General features: G+C 31.8%; 1 protein-coding gene across 5 annotated transcripts in view; it reads left to right on the top strand.

Annotated features, from left to right (window-relative positions):
• Positions 1 to 22,214, top strand: part of LOC129809642 (complexin) — a 298,624-nt gene that overhangs the window by 207,252 nt on the left and 69,158 nt on the right. For 4 of the 5 annotated variants that reach the window (XM_055859615.1, XM_055859614.1, XM_055859616.1 and 1 more), the window contains one exon: positions 21,214 to 21,380. In XM_055859615.1, coding sequence (XP_055715590.1) covers positions 21,214 to 21,380 — 167 coding nt within the window. Of the gene's footprint in view, positions 1 to 21,190; positions 21,381 to 22,214 lie in introns of all 5 variants that reach the window. The other variant, XM_055859618.1, reaches the window with a different exon arrangement.

Genomic DNA, 22,214 nt, shown 5'->3' with positions numbered 1-22,214 from the left:
AATACTTAGAAACTGTGGCTAAAAAGTGTATCTATGAAGGCTATTAGAATATAATTTATTAATTATTTAACTAAAATGCTTTAGATGCAATGTAATTTATTTATTCATAACCTTAGGGATTAACCGTGAAATTACATAAATTGAGCAAGGATGTGACTATGACTAACTAGTCGTTTTATTTGAATATTCAAATTTGAAAACTTTATAAATCACCATGGAATTTATAATAACAGAAAACAAAGTGGAATATTACATAAAATTCAGAAAATAATTTTTTATTTACCAGAAGTTATGATTATGTGGATTATTTCGATTTTTTATTAAGAGTTTCGGTTTTACCATATAAAAAAGCATTCAAGAAATTAAAAAATATGTTTTTTACTATTTTTTATTACTTACTAAATATTAATGATGTTTTTTAAAATAATTATTTGAAAATTTTTATCACATTACACACTTGTTTTTTTTATGTTTTTTATTTAACTTACGACTTCAAATTTGTGTGAAGCCAGAAAGCTTTCCCTTACAGGCTTCAAGCTGCATCTTTAATCCCGTTTAACGAAGACGTTGTAATTCTAAATAGCAAGAAATGGCACTAACATTCAAGTACTTAAATGTTTTTTGGTTCATTTTACTATTCTAAGCTAAATTAAAAAAATTAACAAGTCTGAGGTGAAGCCTAGGGAGGTTATAAAAATTTTGAAAAATTGTCCCTCACTCTAGAAGCTTAAATGCTCAAAATTTTACTACACTGATACTAACTTGAAAACTGAGTAATTAAACTATAATAGAAATTTTCACTAAAACTTACATTTTCTTTAGAATAAAATTTTAACATCTAGGAGAATGCTTTAAATTTTGTAGTTCCACGAAATAAAGAAGCTCAATAGAAAGTCAATTAACAGTATTCCCTCAAGCTTCATAAGAAAAATCTAAAACTATTTAATTGAACTGTTATCCATTAACCGTTGAATTCTTAAAATATTTACCAAAAGTTATTTTTTTGCAAGTGAAATTTATAAATATTTAATTCTACTCCCCATTATTCTATTTAAGTTTAATCTTCTATACAATATCTGTGAAATAAACCAAACCACCCCTTAGAAGATATATATCAAGGGAGAATGTACAAGTCTTGTATGCATTCTTCCTCTATGATTCACAAAACCACAAAACAGATATTTTCATCGAAAATTCCTAAACCATAATTTTCAATTTTCATGAAAACTGATATGTTCGGTGTATCTTGCATTCTTTTTTTATTGTAAAATATTTGGCAATCATTCGCCTCACCCCTTTTTGTACCATGCCATTGATCTTTGACCTAATAAAAAAAAGGCCGTATACGTAACAACAAAGCTTTGTGTACGGAGTTTCCGTTCATAAGCTTCGCGGTGGAGCTTTTGTTCCCGATGAATAATTAAATTGCAAATATTTATGACATTCAGCCCTCATCGCTCCCACACTCATGATACTTTTATTGATCCCTATCCAATATGGAAAATATTGCTAGGGATATAAAGACGGTTGTCGATTATTCTCTCAGTGTTCTGTTGTTGCATCGACAGGGACAAGCCGGGATAAATTTATTCAAACATAGTACAGAAGCGAATATTTTATATGTAACACCATGCATGAGGAATTGTCGCAGGGGCAATGAGATATTTTCCAGGGAAAATTATACATTCACACCAAGGTGATGCACATTTTGTCAAAGTATATAGAGATATTCATGGAGAATATCTCTGCATACCAATAAAATTGTCTGGTGAGATTTTTCCTATTGAAATTCACCAGCGTAAATTGCAAATGTCCCATGCTGAGGTTCATTGAGGGATGGATAGGTGGGAAGTAAAAATGGTTAGAGTATAGAGAACTTCCCAGGACGAGGACTATCCAAAACCACTCACAGCATGGGACACGGTGGAAAATGTTCATGCATGAGTGGTCAAACAAAACCTCAGACCTTAATGGAGAAGTTATGTGGAGGAGGTGTCCATCCACGTTCACGTTCATACACCAATCTTCACATTACATATTTTCATTGCCAACCAACCGTTAAATGTATTACCCGTCCGTCGTATTATTTCGAGACCAACGTAATCAGACTTCTGCATAAAGTCCAACTAAGGGGGACGAAAAGTAACATATTTTATTGGGGAATAATAAAATGGAGTAGTTTGAAGTCTAAGAACTTTATTACAAGGGGGGTCATGGAAGATCAGATGTCACTATCTCCAGCCGTTTGGCTTGCATACCAGTAATTTACAAAAAGATTGATATAACTAAAATCAGCGGCCTTTCGACATTCATTTTTCCACACGTTTTTGCATAGAGGCACTGAAGACTAATGGCAAGTTTTTTTTCTAAAGAGAATTGACTTATCAGTCTGACATAAGGGAAGAGCACCAGCGATCGGCAGTGTTCCTCGGATCGTCAGGTTAATACCACATTGTTGCTCCAAATTAAATGATTTTTTAAAAATTATTAGCTACTTTTTACCATTTAACTCTCACAAAAATACAGTGCATTAACTCAAATTTAATTTATAAAACCAATTTTCCCTGAGACACCTGATTAAATTCCTGATGATCCGAGGTACAGAGTGCAAGTTTGCAATTACACATACTTTTTATTAATTTATTGTAAAAATTAAAAATTCAAAAGCACAGATATAGTAAAAGGGATCACTAATGTATCAATTAGCATACATAAAAATACCAAATAATGTTTTGAGTATTATATTTTCAACTAAATATGGAGCATGTCTCCTAACATTCCGATCCGGGGTACTCTTCCCTTATTTCGAAATTGATCTTGATCAATCAAAGTTCCAAGATGATTGTTTTATTTTCTTAATTTAATCAGTGATTATTGATGAAAGAAATTTTGTTATCATTTATTTATTGTTTATTCTTTCGAGGAATTAATTCTTTCGGAAGAAATCTAAAAATTGATTAATCTTGCCATAAAGTTATAATCGAATAATATAACGTCCACCGCCGTCTTACTGTTTTTCATCAACATTTATAGCACAATGGCGACAAAATTAGTATTTCAGTATAATTTAAAACATATATTAAATCGTAAGACTTTATAAATAAATGCCAAAATAACAATAATTTCTTTTTTGCAAAAATACTTAACAACTAATCATTCAAATAAAAAAATATATAAATTTTCTTATGAGTGTTTTTATTTTTGAAAAATAAAATTTAAATATTAATAAAAAAAATTATTTTACTTACCTTTTTATTATTTTAATTATTTTTTAAATTTAATTTATATTGCTAAATTATTTAAAAATAATATTAATAATAACAAGAAATTAAATAATAAATAAAAAGGTAAATTAAAAAGAATTAACAATTTTATCTCGGCTTTTATTAAAGTTTATTAATTTATTATTAGAGATATTTATCTTTTATTACAAGAAATATTAATGAAATGATATTTTAATGATTGAATAATAATTTTCCAACCTAGTTTAATTTAGCACGAAATATTTAATGATTAGTTTTTTTTAATACATTATGGTTAAGAAATAGCTCAAAATTGATCATATCCCTTCTGAACTCTTTTTTGCTTGAATTCGAAAACGATACTGAATTATTGACCATTTTGCCATAAATATTAATATAATTTATTTTAATTAAAAACAGTTGAATATCACTCAAACTTGTCTACTGATAAAATTTATTTTTCTAATCATTCTTAATTTAATTTCATTTCCGCGCCTTTTTGAAAATCAGATCTATTTCATTAAAATTGATATCTTTTAAGATAAATTCAGCTTTGAACACAAAATTAAGTAGCGCTTAAATACAGCAATATTCCTAAATCACTTCAAAAAGTTAGAATTTTTATTCACTCTACAACTGTATCCGTTCTAATTTGCTATCTTTGGACTTTTATTTGTTGCTTCCGTGTCTTAATTAAAATTCTTTAAGAAAATTTTTCTCTTGCACATTTAGTTTCCGCCCAAACTAGGAATCTCCCAAATATTCTTCTAAGCAATTTCCATGAACTGTGAATTTATTTGCCCCCTCTTATTTAGATAACAAGACCACCTAGTGTTTGGTGCTATGGAGCCAAAGTCCAAATGATAAATTTTGACCCTCTTTTTCACCCACTGACCATGTTATTTATGGTGAATACGAGCTGAGGGAATATAGTTGGATTTTATCCAGTTGAGAAACTACCCAACATTGCAGTCCCACAAGCCATGCTGAAGAAAAAGCCTCCTGGTGAGAAATTAAGAGCTCTTGCAATGGGGCTGATAGGGGGATGGTTATGGGTAGTTTGCACTGTTGACATGACCCCAGTGCATTCGGATGGAATTCAATGAATACAATTTGCCGAAAATTAATTAGACATTATCACGAACTCTCAGGTAATTGGAAATGTCTCTGAATTTGATAAATTCACCGTAGAGTACAACACGATTGGGCCAAACTGTCTAAACTAAGGGATGTGTATATGTATAATTCGATGCTGATCAGTTAAAATTACGATGACAATCTCAAATGCAATGCATTATGTTGGCGTGTGAAATGGTGTATTCCTGTGAAGCATGATTTATGGTGCTGGGGTGCTTTTGTGCTTATAATGCTGAACATGTGATCTCGTTTCTTGCAATAAGTACAACGTCAAATTAAATTGTATTCCAATGATGGGCGACAACTCCCTAATGGTTCACGATTGATGATCCTAGCCACTTTATTTACCAACCCAAATTCACAGGAAGCACGTTCCTGATGTCCCTCCCTGAGGCACGTACCATAAAGCACTTGGCAGAAACGAGTTTTGATTCGGAAATTTTCATTTACAAATAAAACATTCCAAGTTTTTATGACTGTTATTGAAATATTTATTAATATTTAAAATAGTTGTTGCCCCATTGAAGAACTAGGTCATCTCGTTATAGAGTTTTCTAAACATTATTTTATTTGTTAAAACGATTTCTAAGTCAAAATATTTGAAAAACGATCTTGGCTGATAAAAAATTTAAATTAATTAAGCCATATGGCAAAGCCCTAGGTGTGAAATCCATATAACAGGTCAACCCTCATTAAATTTGATTCAATCAAGCCATTGTAAAATAAACATAAGGTAAAGTGCCCTCGAGTCGACCGGTTCCTCGACTCGACCGGTGGTCAATATTTGAATGTTTGATGGTGAATTTCTATAAAATTGTCATTGATTCGTATTTATTTATGGAATAATTGACCTATTAATGTTAATAAATTGAATAAATAAGTCTACCGGTCGAATTGAAGAACCAGTCGACCTTAGGGCACTTTACCTTACATTTTTTAAATTAGCACCTTTTAGCCTTATGTATTTTTCTAAAATTTATTTTCTCTTAACAATAACGTTTTTTTCCCTAAAATTCTTATATTTGTAAATTTAAAAAAAATAAATAAATGAAGTTTTTCTGTTAGTAAAAAAAACCTTTTACCAATTTCGAGAAAAGCTAGAAAATTTCATTTTTGACGTATTTTGGAGCGGTAGGAAACATATAAGTGGTGTGGGAGGAAGAAAGAGATTAGCTTCGAGATTATGTCCTTTTAGAAAGGTCCTCGAAGACCGTAAGTCAATATCTCTCACCGTTTTGATTTTAGGCGGGTCAGAATACTGAAAAAATACGTTAAACGGTATGTTTAAAGTATAGCCATGACCATTATTTTCCGATCCATTACCGATTGGGATCGACAGAGTCAGGTACAGAATTACAAGATCCTTTAAAAAATCAAAATTTAACAAAATCTTTTGAAAATACAGTTAAAAATTATTGAATATTTAAAGACCTTTCGTATAAGGCATAAATTGTTAAAAACGGTTAAGAAATACGCACTCCCGATTTGTTTATTTTTTAATTTTGAAAAAAAAAAGACTAGGATAGAATCCTAGGACTATGATAGTATTTGGCCTTTCAGTCACCTTCAAAAATAAGAACTAGAAAAGCTCTTTAAAAACCGGAATTGGTAGCTTTTGAATGTGAAATTAGGACGAGTATCTCAGATTTGGGAATTTTAACACATCGTAGATGAACAAGTGTATTCGTTCGTTGTACTTTAAAGGATTAACATGCATTGAATATTCAAAAATTATAATTTGATCATTAGGATTGTTTGTGAGATATACCACAAAAGAGAATTTTGAAAGATAGAAGAGCCAGTAAAAGGTTATATTAATATTAAACAAAATTAACCAACAGGTGGGTCATTAAAAGCCGTATATCACTATCTCTAACTGTTTCATATCTAAATATCACATAATAATTTTTTTTAATTCAGAAGCACCTAAATTTTAACGCAAATTCAGAAGCATTGCAAAATTCAAATTTTGAAAAATATAAAAAGCAATAAAACTCCGATTGTCTTAAGATTCATTTCCAATCAATACTTTTCGCTATTTTCATCAAAACCAATTTCAAAGAAACTAAAGAAATTAAAGTCAAACTTATAATAATACTAGTTCTGATGACTTCTGTGAAAAGCTTGAAAGCCCTATAACACTGAGACGCCAAAGCCTTTAAGAAACAATAACTGTGTGTGTGTACATTATATCCTCAAACCCTTTTACAAAATCCTCCTCCAATGAAATGGAATAGAATTGGTGACAATATAATGGTTTGAGGAATAAAAAGAAATAATACACATTGTATCCATTCATTGTGTACTTGCGACAATAACCTTTTCTCTCTTGTGCTGAAAATAAGATGGATGAAAATTGGGGAGTCATGACATTTTTGGCATTTGAGCTTATATAAAAGCTCTCCCCTATTCTCCAAGCAGTTTATACGAAAAACCTTTTTATTATTATTTTTATATCTTTATTTTTATAATAAAACACGCGTTCAAGTCAAGTAAGATGGGAGTTTTTTTTTATTCATATTTTCCACTTTTGAAGTTTTCACATTTTTTTTAAACAAGGCATTTCTGGAAGCACAATAGGGTGTTGAATGGATAAAATCAGGGAGAAGGTAGCAAATGGAGGTATCTCAGCAGCATAGAATTTACGATTGTAAGTAGAGGATGGAGTATTTAATGGAATTGTAAAGCATCAATAACACAATTGATGCCTCAGTGCATTTCGCTGAAACTAATATCAATGCATTGGAATATAAAAGCTATCTGAAAGCTTTCGCTTTATTCACTGTCACAGTGCGAATTTCATCCATTGAAATCAATCTCCAATGAATTCACGGCAAGCTCAATATGTTCAAAATACACAACTTTCGAAAATATCCCTTCCAGCTATATCCCTTTACATTTCAATCTATTGGGAAAATTAAGAGGTCGGGGTGATCCCTTTCAGTGTCTCATCCCCTCTCACAATTATAATGAATCAAACGTGTGTCGTAGATGATCAAGAGGATTACAACTAATACAGTTTTCAGAGCATTACCAGTTGAATTGCATCGAATCCATATTGGTGGCTTGCAATTGAATCAGATATTAATATCTAGAAATGGACAAGATGATTTAGGAATAATAGATTTCAATGATTTCTGAATTCATAAGAAATTTAAAAAATCACGTTTTAATTTGTTTTTAGATTTTTTAAGAGAACCTCGCCCTGAAATATACCGCGATACAAATCGAGGAGGTAACTTACGCGGGTTTCAGGCTCAGAATTAAGTCCAATTTAGCAGGGTTTTGGAAATCTTATAACACTAAATTTCATCGATTTTTAAAAATTCAATGCATCATTGAATGAAATACCCAAGCATTATGGCTTCTACACAGAAACAGAAGTTTTGGTCAATATTTAGAATATTGAAAAATATTGCCTACGCTTACATAGGTAAAATTGTCAAAATTCTTCAATATTTCAAATATCGAAAGGAATGAAACATGCCATAGAGTGCAGAAAATCTACACTCTCAAATTCTTCAAAAGTCTTGCCTGTTAAGAAATTAGTTATGTCGTTAAGTATAAAGCCATAAAGACTTACGTCTTAGGCCGAAAGACAAGTTAACGTAAATTGTGATCAAAATAAAGATTAGTCTACATTTTCATCAGTTCCCCATTAAATAGTTTCTCGATTAAAGACTTAAAGCCCTCGATCCTCTAGAACAAGGGTGAGCAAGAACCATTTGAAACCGAATAAACGTCAAAATAAGTTTGCCCAGGTAGCGTTTTGATCATTGATGTACAATTTTAATTTAAAGTTTGTTCGGTTTTTAACGGTTCTTGCTTATCTCTGCTCTAGACAGACTTACGACTTAAGCTCTGAGAGACGGCTTAGTGGGAAACTGATGGAAGTGTAATCTGATCATTACTGTGATCATAAATACGTTAAGCCGTCTCTCGACTTAAGGCGTAAGTGTGTCCAGTGCATAAGTCTGTCTAGGGCGTTAGGGTTCATATAGACTCAGGCTGACCCTAAAAAATATTTAGTCTGTAAAATTTGGCTATAAAGGATCAGATTAAAGAAATTTATGCAAATGATTCCTAATCGATGATCTTATGGCTTCAATGTATGACAATTTGGTATAAATCTATACTGAAAAATTTTACAGGATAAATATTCTTGAAAATCAGCCTGAGTTTATTTGGGCCCCTCCCCTACCCTACACACAGAAAAATTTTGACTCTAAATTTAAGAATATATAGGGTCCTGGGAACTTAAATTGGACGTGAATCCCCGAGGCGTTTAAGTTTAGAAGCTCTGAGCGAAGGAAATGGGCTAGAATCCCTAGCTCTTTCAAGTTAAGAGATCGGGAACTTAAGTTCAGCATTAGATGGAAAATGAAAAATATCTACAGATTTGCAAATTGCCACTAAAACTAAATGATCAAGGATTTAGAATTAGGGCAGTGGCATTCATTGGATGGGATTTGAAATTAAATTCCTGGGTGTTTCTGTTTAAGAATTTTCCATTTTTCTGTGTGTAGGTTTAAAGACCGTATGAGATATCAAAGTTCCTTAATACATGTATTTTACTGTGACAGTTTAAATAACATATTCAAAACCGGAAAAATCGCTATATTTACAAAAATTAAAAAATAAATTGCAAAGTATACATTTTAAATTTTAAACAGGTTTTTAGAAAAAAAATCTACTTTCTACTTCGCACAATTGATTAATAATATAGGTGAAAAGGAAATAAAATGCTAAATTTTGTTGAAAAATTAGTAAAAAAAATCAAAAACCTAATTATTTCGAAATTTTTAAAACTAGATTTAAAAATAAGCATTAGGTACTGATCCCTTGATTTTTTTTTAAATTTTCGGTTTTCATTTTACAAAGAAGTCATACAAATACGTAAAAAACATAATATAACAATTTCTAATTTTAATTTTCATAGAATAAAGTAATACTATTAAACCAAAAATACATTCAAAAGAATATTCGAAAATTTTAGTTACTGTTACTTTTTCGGTCAGTTCAAAAATACTTTTTTTTTTAAATTTTAATTTAAAAAAAATTAATAAAATCGCATTTCACTTCCAAACTTACTTTTAGTAATTACAGTATACTTTTCAAAATAAAATATTTAATCAAAATTCAGTAGTCATAATCTTACATTTTGAGTATTTTCAATTTTGCAATTTTCAAAGAGATACGTTAATCAGCAAAATCGAACAAGCCAATAGGGGAGGGTGGGGTTTGTTTAAGTATTCATGATTGTTGATAATATGAATTTGTGGATATTAATTAAAATTATCAAATATTCAGTGCATTACTTAGTTTACCAATATTTTTATTTCGGATATTTAGAAAATAAACCTAAAAGAAAGCACTTTTAAAAGGGGCAGCTTTAAATTTTTTTTTTCACCAAAGCTAAATTACATCAAGATAAGGCTCAATTTCCTTTGAAAATAGGTAAAAAGCCCAATTCCAAAGCCACCCCAATTCAAATTCCCTTCTTCGTTTTTTTGAAAATTTTCTTACTTTAAAAAATTTCCTTATTTTTTAAATTCTTTTCTTAACATAACCTTTTTATTTTACTTTGTATCTTCTATTCATCCCATAAGTTGAGAATATTAAAAAGGCCCATTTGAATATTAAACTTCGAAAATTTAACTAAATGTGAATATTTCATTTGCTCCCGACTTTAATCGTTAATATTCAATAGGTTCTCCTGGGCATTAATTTCACGATTAGCAAACAAAAGTTGACATCCCTGGTAGGAACAAAAAAATCACCTCATTATCCTTTCATGATGCACACGAATTGTGCCTTTCCCGAAAATGGTGTGTGACAGAAAAGGACAAGAAGGAGGAAATTTAATTATTTCTCAAGAGAGCCCTTCGAGTGCGTTTACTAATTAATTTCCCAAGAGTCGAATGGACTTAATTACTTTCAAAGTGGGAGGTAGAGAATCGTCTATATTTTTTTTTGCCTATCATTCAGAACGAAGAATCCTCGTCAAAAATCTCAAGGAAAACATTCAATTAATAAATCCAACCTATTCACCCTCGACATCATTTATTTAGCCTTCCGGGGGTGCTTTTTCCTCGTATAGGTATGTGTTGTTTGTGTCGCCCTATTTGACCACAAAACTTTTTTTTCCCTTGCAAAGAGGGTCTGCCTCTCAATGGGGTGCTTCTTTGTTGAGGTGCCTACAATTGGGATAGCCACGTAGCTTGAGTGCGAACTAGCACCGAGACAATTGAGACTCTGTGGGGCGTATGATTGGGGAATGAATTCCAGTGCAAAGGGCATCGCAATGAGATTCTCTTTCCACATCAACAATTTCCCAGCACATTCATTTCCTTCGAGTGGACTACCTTACCTGCAAATTCAATTTCCTCAGTGCACTCGCGCCATGTGCATAAATTGGGCTTCATTGTTTCGTCCTTCATTTCATGTAATATTCAGTGAAGACTTCCGGAACAATGTTGCAAGAAATTTCCTTCGTCAGCTGAGAAATCAAACAAGAAAAACCAATGGAATAGAGATGAAACTCTTAATAGGATAAGATCCCAAATTAGAATATTCAAATATACATTGGGATTAACCTAAAAAAGCACTTTTTAAATTTAGTTTGACTTGAAATGTTTATTTTTCATCTTCAAGTTTTGAAAATATATTTTGACAAATGCGGTCTTATTAATTTGAACTTATATTTTTCGAAAATTAATATAATATATCCCATCGCCAATAGTGGGAGGTATTTGTAGAAGAAGGTTATTAGTTTCTGAATATTCCAATTTTTTTCTCAATCAAATAGGAATATAATTAAGAAGTAAAAGTTTTTTAAATAAATTTCAATGCAAAAAAATATATAAAATAAAAGATAATTTGTTTAAATTATACGATACCAATAACGACAGCATCTTTAAATGAATTTTAAACTCGCATTTCGTGTGGTAGATAGATTGATTTCGTTGTATCTTTTTTAAACAATTTTTGATTTTTTCAGCTTTAAAAATTCAGCGAAATTCCGATGCAATTTTTATTTGAAATTTTCTATTCTAAAAATGGCTTTAGCTTTTGACTTTACGTGATTGTGGACCATTCAGAATTTTGGTCTATTTGGGATTTGAACCCATTCGGGATTTTGGTACATTTGGGAATTCGATCAATTCGATATTTTGACACATTCAGCATTTTGACTTTTCAGGATTTTGATTCGAGATTTTGACTTTTCGGGATTACCACCTATCCGGGATTTCGATCGGGATTTTGACATATTCGAGATTTTGGCCCATTCAGGATTTTGGTAAATTCTGGATTTTGGCTTTCGGAATTTTGACTTTTCGGGATTTTGGCTCATTCAGGATTTTGGCTTTCGGAATTTTGACTTTTCGGGATTTTGGCTCATTCAGGATTTTGGTAATTCGAGATTTTAGATCATTCAGGATTTTGATCCATTCGGAATTTGACTTGCGAGATTTTAACATTTCGGAATTTAACCAAATAGAGATTTAGGCACATTTAGATTTCGGCCTTTTTGGGATTTCGACTTATTCGGGATTTTAACTTTCGGGTTATTAATGTTTCGGGATTGTGGCACATTTGGGATTTTCCCTTTTCGGGATTTTGGCCCATTCAGGATTTTGGTAATTTTAGGATTGTGGCTTTCGGGATTTTGACTTTTCGGGATTTTGGCTCATTCAGGATTTTGGTAAATTCGGGATTTTGCACCATTCAGGATTTTGATCCATTCTTAATTTGACTTGCGGGATTTTAACTTTTCGGAATTTTAACCAAATCGGGATTTAGGCACATTCAGGATTTTGTTAAATTCGGGATTTAAACCCATTCGGGATTTTGACTTTCGGGTTATTAATGTTTCGGGATTTAAACCCATTCGGGATTTTGACTTTTCGGGAGGTCCATTCACAATTTTGGTCCATTCGAGATTTCGACCCATACGGGATTTTAACTCTTGGAATTTTGGCTTTTCGAGATTTCTACCCATTCGGTATTTTGACTTTCAAGATTTTGGCTTTTCGAGATTTTTATTTTCAGGATTACTGACTTTTCGGGATAGCGACTCATTCGGAATTTCGGCTTTAAAGGATTTCGATCCATTTGGGATTTTGACTTTTAGGGATTTTGACTTTCAGGATTTTGGTGTTTGATATTTAGCTTGCTGCATTTTGACCGGTACCCAAATTTATCACAAAATCCAAATTTTTTGACATCAACCACGAGTCAAAAGTAATTAATTGTACTATGCTTTTGTATTTTACCTAAGTCAGATAAACTTCTTGTCAGTTCCAAATGTTTAATCTTATTTTAAATACAAATAGTGAAAAATTATTTAGAAAGCGTTAGAAGTACTTATATTATATTAAGCTAAGAGAGCTTAGCTTAGTCTAAGGACTGAGCTAGTGTCTGTTAACTTTAAATGGTCTTCAAACTAAAGGCTTAGTGTAAACGTAAACTTTCAATTTTTTAAGATCATAAAACGTGTTTATTTTTATTTTATCATTCAATCATGAAGACTAGTCCTTCCCGCGAAAATAATTGCTGAATGTACTTACAAATTACAGATTTTTATAGAAGTTATAACCTGATATTAAACCTTTAACAAACCATCACATGGAACCTGGTCAGAGTTATTTTGAATTGCATTTGGAACTCAAAAGAGGTTACCCACATTGTTAATGGAAACTTCAGCTTTGATTTCTGTAAAAATTTCTTCAATTTATTATCCTAACATAAAACTACAACTCTCATGACCGTGATAAAATGGTTTCTGTGGTGGGGAAAAAGGATGCAATCTCTATGCAAAATTGCACAATTATTCACTGAATGTTTTCACTCATGTCTTTCTATGGCATCCAAATAGACGAAACATAATTTGGATGCTCTTTTTCTTAGCTACAGGAAGTGTTATAAGTAAATTCAATATATCACTGTGACATCGGGAGTGTTTTATGGTAAAGTGAATTAATTAGGGGGTATTAATACTGAAAATTGCAAGTGATACAAAACTGCTCTTCCTCCATTGGTAATTCTATAGTGAAATTTTATTAAATTATTTACATTTTGTACCTTAATTTAATATTAGCTTTTGGGTTGAGAGTCAAAAGGAATATTGGCTTAAGGTTTATTGTAAAGAAATTCGGAGTTGGAAATGGGTATAGGGGGGATGGGGGCTTTTGAAAGTTGAAATGAGGGAGCTTTTCTCGGTCATATCCTCTTAAGTTTGGGGAGGGGGGGTGCGAGAAAGCATGGGGATCATTTGAAATATACTCTTAAATATGCATGAATATCCCTGTTAAATTAAATTAAGGCCAGATCGTGTGAAGCACATAGAATTTGTGCGGCATCTACCAACCCCTCCCAACCACACTTGTGTACTCTTGGTAGACGTATTCAGACACTTTTTGGGTGGAGTGAGAGTAGATTGGGCGAGTGAAGAGATGGAAAATTAGGGAATTCAATTCCCTATTTCATCCGTTTCTACCATTTCACAAATTTTACTTTTACGCAAAATTGTCTACAAGACAAATTTGGTGTGGTATTTCATTTATGCGAGGGGGACTTGGTGAGTGTCGTCTTCATCTTGCCATTCCAATTTCAATTTTTCATCATTTTCCCAAGCTCAACATCGAAATCCTCGTTCCATATAGTTAAGGGGATTGAGAGGTGGTAGAATTCGATGAGGATGTTGATTACTGACTGCGACATTCACATGATTTCCTTCAACATGACGATGAATATACCATATGCCGTATCGATATCGTAGCAAATCCAATTGAGGATATGTAACTCAATTCTTGTGGTGGCTTCACATATGCATTGTCACTTTCCTTCATAAATGTGTGAAGGAAGAGCAAGAAGAGAGGACACACAATTTCCTCCGGAGACACAACTTTCAATTCACGAGTTTCCCAAATTACATTTGTTTTTCATCTCAACTCCATTTTCAACGAAGTATAAAATTCCCACAGGACTGTTTTTCATTCAGTACACCTCTAAATATCTCAGTTTTTGCTCAAAACTCTACAATGAAGACTCAAGAGGAATACATGAAACCCAAAACTCATCCATGGGGATTAAATTTGAGCTCAACATCGATTTTTTAAAGAATTTCTTTGATGTTTCAAGTCTTTGGTACTTTTTATCTGTGACACCCAAGTAGCAAAACATACCACAAAACCTGCTTTCTGTCTGATTCACTCTTTATGGATTATATTTCACAGATTGATAATTTGGGTTAAAAATACCAATTTTTGCCAGAACAGCAGAATTAGGTTATTTTAAGGTCATAAAGTAGTCAAAATGACGAAATTATAACTACTAAATAAAATAACTTAAAATTATATGCACCTAGCAAATAAGAGCTTCCTGACTTATTTTTTTAATGAATCAGTTAGGGTCGAAGGAGCACCTGTTCGTGGCAATTTCGTTAAAATATTGAAATTTATTTAATGTATCTAATAAAATGCAAATAATATGACGTTTTTTCATTAATCTAACTCTTTCTATAAGGATATATTTTTAAATTTCAAATAGCAAATGGTACAAAATAGAGTGCCAATAGTTCATGACGCAACTTCTTAAAGTACCAATAGGTGTTCCTTTGACCCTATAATTTTTAAAGTTATTTTTTATTCAAAATTGGTTCATAAAATACTGTTGGCTATAACAATATTAGTTGGTTGTAATTTTTACGATAGTTCAATTACTTTTCAAAAATTGACAGATCTCGTACAGTAATAATTTGGTAAAGATATTCAGCTCAATCGGTTTGCATATAGCTCATAGCAATATCATGTATTTTGTGCTTATCAATTGTTAAAATATATTATGGTTAATATGGTTTAAACTCAATTATTTTTGTAGTTAGTCTGAAGTCTGAAGTACTTTAGTCAAGATGACTTTCATTTGACAAAATTCATATGAAACATCAAATTGAAATATGCCTAACCAAGAGGTATGTCTTGATACGCCTATGGGGTCCTCGAGGTCATAAAAAATAAATATAGAAAATGATAAAGTAAAAAAAACAAAAAAATTAATTCAAAATGGCAAAATCTATCTAATTTTTATTTCAAAAAGGTTTATTTTAAAACTTTAAAAGGGTAATAACAACTCTTTTTTCGTGCAGTTTTTAGGAGAAAATGAATAAGACCCACTCTGAAAAAAAAATAGAATCAACGATTCTGAATATTACATTTAAATAAGAAGTAAATTAACTCCAAAATATAATTTATCGATAATCGAAACATAAATGAGTTAATTTTACACCAATTCGAGTAAGTTTTCCTCGTTCTTTTCAGAGTTACTTATTCTATTAGTTGGAAAAACTTACTTTAAAATTTGATTGATTCTTTCACTGAGAGAGATAAGAAACATCCGGAAAACCTATAATGAAATTTAAAAAAATACCGTGCGGGAATGATCCGAAATCAATGTATATATTATCTATTTTAGTAGTGTTAGGGGTAAAAAATTACTCTTTATATGTCGATTTAACCCCTAAAAAGGTGCAAAATTAACATGAAAAAAATTTGATAGGGGAAATTGGCATTTGTTCAGAAACACAGAGAAAAATTTAAGGGGTAACTCATACTGAGAAACCCTCTTCAATTGCCCGAGAAACGCTTCGCAAAACCCGAGAAACCCACTTTTTGCATCGCGAAACCCGTGAAACCCAAAAATTGCATCGCGAAACCCGAGAAACCCAAGAATTGCATCGCGAAACCCAAAAATTGCATCGCGAAACCCAAGAATTGCATCGCGAAACCCAAAAATTGCATCGCGAAACCCGAGAAACCCAAGAATTGCATCGCGAAACCCGAGAAACCCAAGAATTGCATCGCGAAACCCGAGAAACCTAATTTCTGCATCGTGAAACCCGAGAAACCCAATTTCTGCATCGCGAAACCCGAGAAACCAGAAACCCTTGTCAGAAAAAATGAGAATGAGTTACCCCTTGGAAAAAATAGTAATTGCGAAGCGTGGAATCGTTCGAATCATGAACACTTTCCCCTATATTATTATACGTTTTAGGATAGAAAAAGTTAATAGTATCATGCCCTTTTTTCTCAGTATTCGTGAAATGCTATTAAATGCGAAATAAATTTAGCGCTATTCTGAATTCAGTTCGTATTTACTTTTGAGTTAGTAGAGTAATTTATTATCTCGACTGAAGTATATCACTTAAAGGTTAAAAGTTTAATATGAATAGAACAATATTTTAAATGTAATTTGTGTGAAATGTAAATGTCGTACACATCAATAAATGTCCCTTAAAGCACAATAATTAGAATTTTTAGACAAATCACCCACTTTTCAAATGTGTCTGACACTGGAGCACATAATTATATATTACATTGTAGTAACAATGATACACTATAATTCTCTCCATAATTTTCATGATATTGAAACAATTGCCGATCCCTGAAAATGCTTCTTCCTCAATTAAAGTCATACTGTGTGTATTAATTGGCAAATATTGTGTGCGAAATTGTTCATGATTGAATTAGTAATATATGCACAGAGGGGTAGATAATTATTCGTTGGAAGGGAAATCTGTGACCAGGAATATGACATCCCTGAATTTTCCCAATATTTACCAAAATGGGTATAGGGTTATATTTTTGTTGGGAATTTTGCAATGCGGGTGAGACGCATTAAAATGAATTGTATATGGCATACAATCGGCGCATATAACCGAAAAACACATAAAATTTTAATTATTCATAAATTAAAGGCATTTTGTATTATGATTTTGTGTGGTGGAAAATGGTTCTAGAGCAAAACGGTGAACGTAAATAAAATTAATTATTTCTGTGTTTTCAATTGCTATTCTGACAGTTGGTATAACGAGCCATAAATTTTGGAACAGCTCGAAACGTCAGGTCAGCCTCCATTTATCATTTTAACAATCCGCGTGTTTTCCTCCTTTCCGAAAATTCAACATTACATACGTTCACTGGGAAAAAGGAATATTTTGGCTATAATAAATGTTTAGTACATTTTTTTCTTGCCTCTACATGATTCCTTCATCCTCAGCTCAATATGCATTCCGACAGTAGGGGATCTTCTCCATCATCTCCAATGTAAGACGAGTTTTCATGCTAGATAAATTGTTTTGTGGATTAAGTAGAGCTTAAAGCTCCAAAAGGAATACCTTAGAAGACCAAAAGAAACTCCTCACGAAATAGTAGAAACATTTTTTTTCATCTTTTCTCCCACAAGATAATTGTCGCAAAATCTCAGACTGGAGATATCTGTCAAAAGCTCCTTCTAAGCTCATCTAATTCTCAGTGTGATTCCCATCTTTGACCAAGAAATATCACCTAGGTTATCCAAGGACAAATACGATAGATAAAATGTGTCCTCACCCACAAAATACGATACTCAAAGTACCTTTCAACATTTACAAAATGTTCGTAGAATTGGAATTTGCAATATCTCACGATATCAATCTCATTCTCCATGTGCAAATAAAAAAGGCGAGCTTTTTGTGAATTGAGGGGGACTGGATGGCAAAAAAGCTTTGATCACTTGTAGTTAATTTGCATGAAATGACGCGATGACCAAACACTGATAAGTCTCATCTGCGCGCCCTTTTATCGCGTTTCATTAGCAAATTCAACGAAACTTCTCACCCGTTCTCTCAATTTCGATGTTTCCAACTTTCAATGAATTTTTTAGGGGAGAATTTTGCACGGTGAAACCTCCCACTAACAATCCCTTTTGCTATAGGATGGTCGTTATTAGTTTGAAGGGTGGGTATATTGCTTGTTTTTGTGCTATCTCAGCTCAGAGATTGAGATAGGCAAAAGGGTAGGTTTAACAATGTTTTTTTGCGAGATTTTGGATGACTTGAAAGAATGTCTGACAAATTGTGCTCTAGTTAAATCGATTTTTATATTAGTTATATTTTGGACGTCATGGAGTTACAATCACTAATGCAATAACCACAATATGGCTTAATTATAACCAATATTAAAAAATGCATATACCTATTTTTTTTAGCATTTTATTAAGCCAAATTTTTCTGAAATACAATTAATGCCGTACGTTGTAACTTCAGAAGTTATATAACCGAAATATGGCTTTGTGCAAGCATATTCATAAACTTCCTTGTAAAATTTTCCATATTTTATTGTCATATGCCAATTAAAAACTTTTAATAGTCTCAGTTACATTTTAAGTCAACAAAGAGTTGAAAGAACTTAATTAATACTCCAAGTGCGACTTTTATAGACAAGATCGTAAACCTACAGGAGTTTTTTTTTAACTAATTTATTGTCTTTAATCTCAATTACACAAGGTACAAATTACTTCTCAAAAGTAATTTTCATTTATGATTTAAAAAAAAAACACAAAAAGTACTTTGAATTATATTGTTTGATTATTTGGCATTTTGGTGTGGGATTACAATAAAATATTGTACTCTAGATTGAATTAGGAAAGCGTACAGGAAAATCACGATACGTAAAAGAATTTTTGAAGTTCCTAAAATGACCCATTAAATAGTTAAACTTTTTTAAATCTAATAAGGTAAATTAGGTTTGTATCGACTACGAAAGTACGGTCGTTACCTCAAAATAAAATGACATTTTGAAAATTATTCTCTGATTTTTATTAATTGTTTTATGCAAAGTGTTTTGTATTAGTCACTAATGGAACACGTGTTCCAAAAGACAATTCGTTAAGAGCGATGAAAAATAAAAAAAAAACATCATTTCATTTCAAGATAACGTAACGATGCAGCTTTCATAGTCGATACAGGCTTCACTTACCTTATGAGAAATTTACCAAATGAAAACTGACATATTACTCTCAATTATTCGTAATACGACTCTCTAATGACCACTTATTGCCTCCTATTAGAATCCAGTATGATGGTAGTCTTACTCAAAAATGCTACATGGGTATTTTCAATATTAAATCTTGACTTTCTTTACATAAAAAGAGTTAAAAGAATTACCACAAAACCAAAATAGGATCTATTTGCAAACATTTTCACTCGAATTTTTAAATAATTTATTATTCTAATATTTTTTCTCATAAAATATTAAAGAAAGTCATTATTTTTTAAATATGTATTCAAATGTGTTACTACAGTTGCACAAGAAAATTTTAAATAAATTCATATTAATCTTCACTAATAAACATTCTGAACGGTAATTTGTGTCATTGAATCTCGTATCATTGTATATTCAGAAATTGATCAATATTTATTGTTAAAAAAGTAGACTTACCTCTCAAAGAAATATTTAAATGAAACATAACAGAATTAATGTGATTTAGATTTTTTTAATGTGGAACATATTAGGGGAAACTGGGGCACTGCTTAGCACAGAGTAGTATTGAGCACTGCGATTTTTTAATTAGATATTAGACTTCAGAGGATGAGATTTATAGAGATTCTATAGGGATTCTTGTCCACGTCCCATGAAGAAATGTTCGTCATAGCCCAAATAGCTTAGAAACAAAAATCAGTGTTTGGTGCTGCCCCATGTTTGGTAGTCCCCCAGTTTCCTCTAATATTTTAAGCTATCTCAAACCAATTTTTTCGGGGCAAATCAAGTTTTTCATTAAATAAATAGATCAAATTCTTAATATTAAATGATTCCAAAGACACAAATCACTTTTTAGAATGCGATTTAGCGACAATTAATGTAAGCCATCTTAAAATTTTAACGTTACAGTGTGATAACGTAGAGTAAGTCGTAAAAAAGTTACAATAACTATTTAATTACCTAAATATAACTCACTAAAACAAATTTAAATATTTATAATCATAATTGACTACAAATTTTAAGCAGTATTTTATTAAAAAGGGAAATTAAAGATTTTAATATTTAAAGCTAGATACATTTTCCGAATAAATGAAATGTCATTAAATTATAAACAATTTTCCACTTTAATAACCGAAATAGTTTATTTAGGTATTTTTACTGCCTAGACTATTGATATATTAGTGGATCTGTACCAAATTTCGGCCAGCTTACAATTTCGGCCACTTTATTTATTTCTCAGATTCTATAAACTTTTAGTATCTTTAATTTTCAAGAGGATGCACGATGCAAAAAAAGTATCGTCGCCGCTTTGAACCATAGAAAGAGACCTTAGAACAATTCCGAATGAGCAAGGAACTATACGAGAATCAGGGTGGCCGAAATATTACCCAAAGCAATGTCTATAATTCTATTCGTTTTAAAATGTATTAAAGAATGATTTTGGAGAAATAATAGATGATAAATTATCTACAAGGTTCAAAGTAATACCTCCTAAAAAGAAATAACAAAAAATGTAGATTTGTATTAAAAATATTTCAAACTTATGACTTTGGTGCTTACATGCGCTGAAATTTGGAACACTTACCCTATAGGCCAAAAATATTTATTGCAATAAAATTTGATACAGTGACGAAAGTTTATAATTCGTGAATCGCAAAAAAAAAACAACTCTGAAACTTTCCAAAAAAAATTGTTAAATATTCATTATAATAAAAAAGCGATTGTCAGCTAAAGAAAAAAAAGAAAAATCAACTTGATAAAGTGAAGAAATGCATGTTATTGTCACTTCAGCAGTTACTCATGGGCACTGGTGTGGAAATTGATGAAGAATTGCCCGTCCAGAATTCCATCTTGTTTCCCAAATCACACTGAAATCTCATGTAATTTTTCAATGGTTCTGTGGCACAATTCTTAGGGAGATTTATTGACTTTCCCACACGGCAAACCTTTGGAATCTGGGTGTGAAAACTTTTGATTAATCGTTGTGTTTATGGTGTCCATGGCTCATGGAAGGTCCTTTTGGTCCATATTTGCAGGCGCAGTGGGTGGAGATGGCGGAGATGATGGTGATGACAAGGAGAAGGCTGAGGAGGAGGAGAGGGAGCGGCAGGAGGCCATCCGAGAAGCCGAGGAGCGACGCAAGGAGAAGCACCGGAAGATGGAGGAAGAGCGTGAGAAGATGCGACAAGAAATCAGAGATAAGGTTAGTGTGATTTCCCATCTTTGCCCTTCTGACTCTTGATTCACCCCCGGAATCCCCAGTTCCATGGGCTTTCCTCACCAAATCTGATTATTTGATACAATATTGACAGATAAATTGAATGACAACCATCATAGACGAGTCCACAAAGTCCATGTAAGGTGGAATATTTCATTCGCACGTCACATACATTTACATTGATCTTTTATCATCCAAACCGGAAAGCAAAATCCTCCCAATGTACTATGGAAAATTCAAAGAAAATATTCCATGGATTCCCATACAAATGATTTATTTGACAACTTCTTTAGGAATATCATTTGAAATTAAATAATAGAAAATGTCTGTTACTTTTGAAATATTCAAAATTTCAATATTATGAAAATTTAAATTTGATACTTATTCCACACGGCGGTTTTCCAAGAAAAGTTTTCTTTTCCGTACCGTGTTATAGTCCTTGTAACAATCTTCAACTTTGGGGAACTGTACCAAATTTCGGCCAGCTTGTAATTTCGACCAGCTTCCAATTTCGGCCACTTCTTTTATTTCTCAAATTTCCATAAATTTTTAGTTTTTGCATACTCTGTAGATTTTACAATACAAAAACAAAAAACAAAAGTTTGACGTAAGAAAAACGTTAATTTTACGTCATTAAAGCGTAAAATTTACCACATTCTTATACAGGCTTCAGACCAAAGGCTTAGCCATGTGGTTTAATTTCTCTAATTTCTTATCAATCAAGCTTTTTTGGAAAATTATCACTTAAGATTGGACAACATGGGCAAGTTATCCTTTAAATTAAAAAAAAAAACAATAAAATTGGTTGCTATTTTGAAT

This window comes from Phlebotomus papatasi, chromosome 1 (assembly GCF_024763615.1).
Source record: "Phlebotomus papatasi isolate M1 chromosome 1, Ppap_2.1, whole genome shotgun sequence".
Lineage (NCBI taxonomy): Eukaryota > Metazoa > Arthropoda > Insecta > Diptera > Psychodidae > Phlebotomus > Phlebotomus papatasi.
The sequence above is the reverse complement of the archived record's forward strand: the minus strand, read 5'-3'. Positions and strand labels throughout refer to the sequence as shown.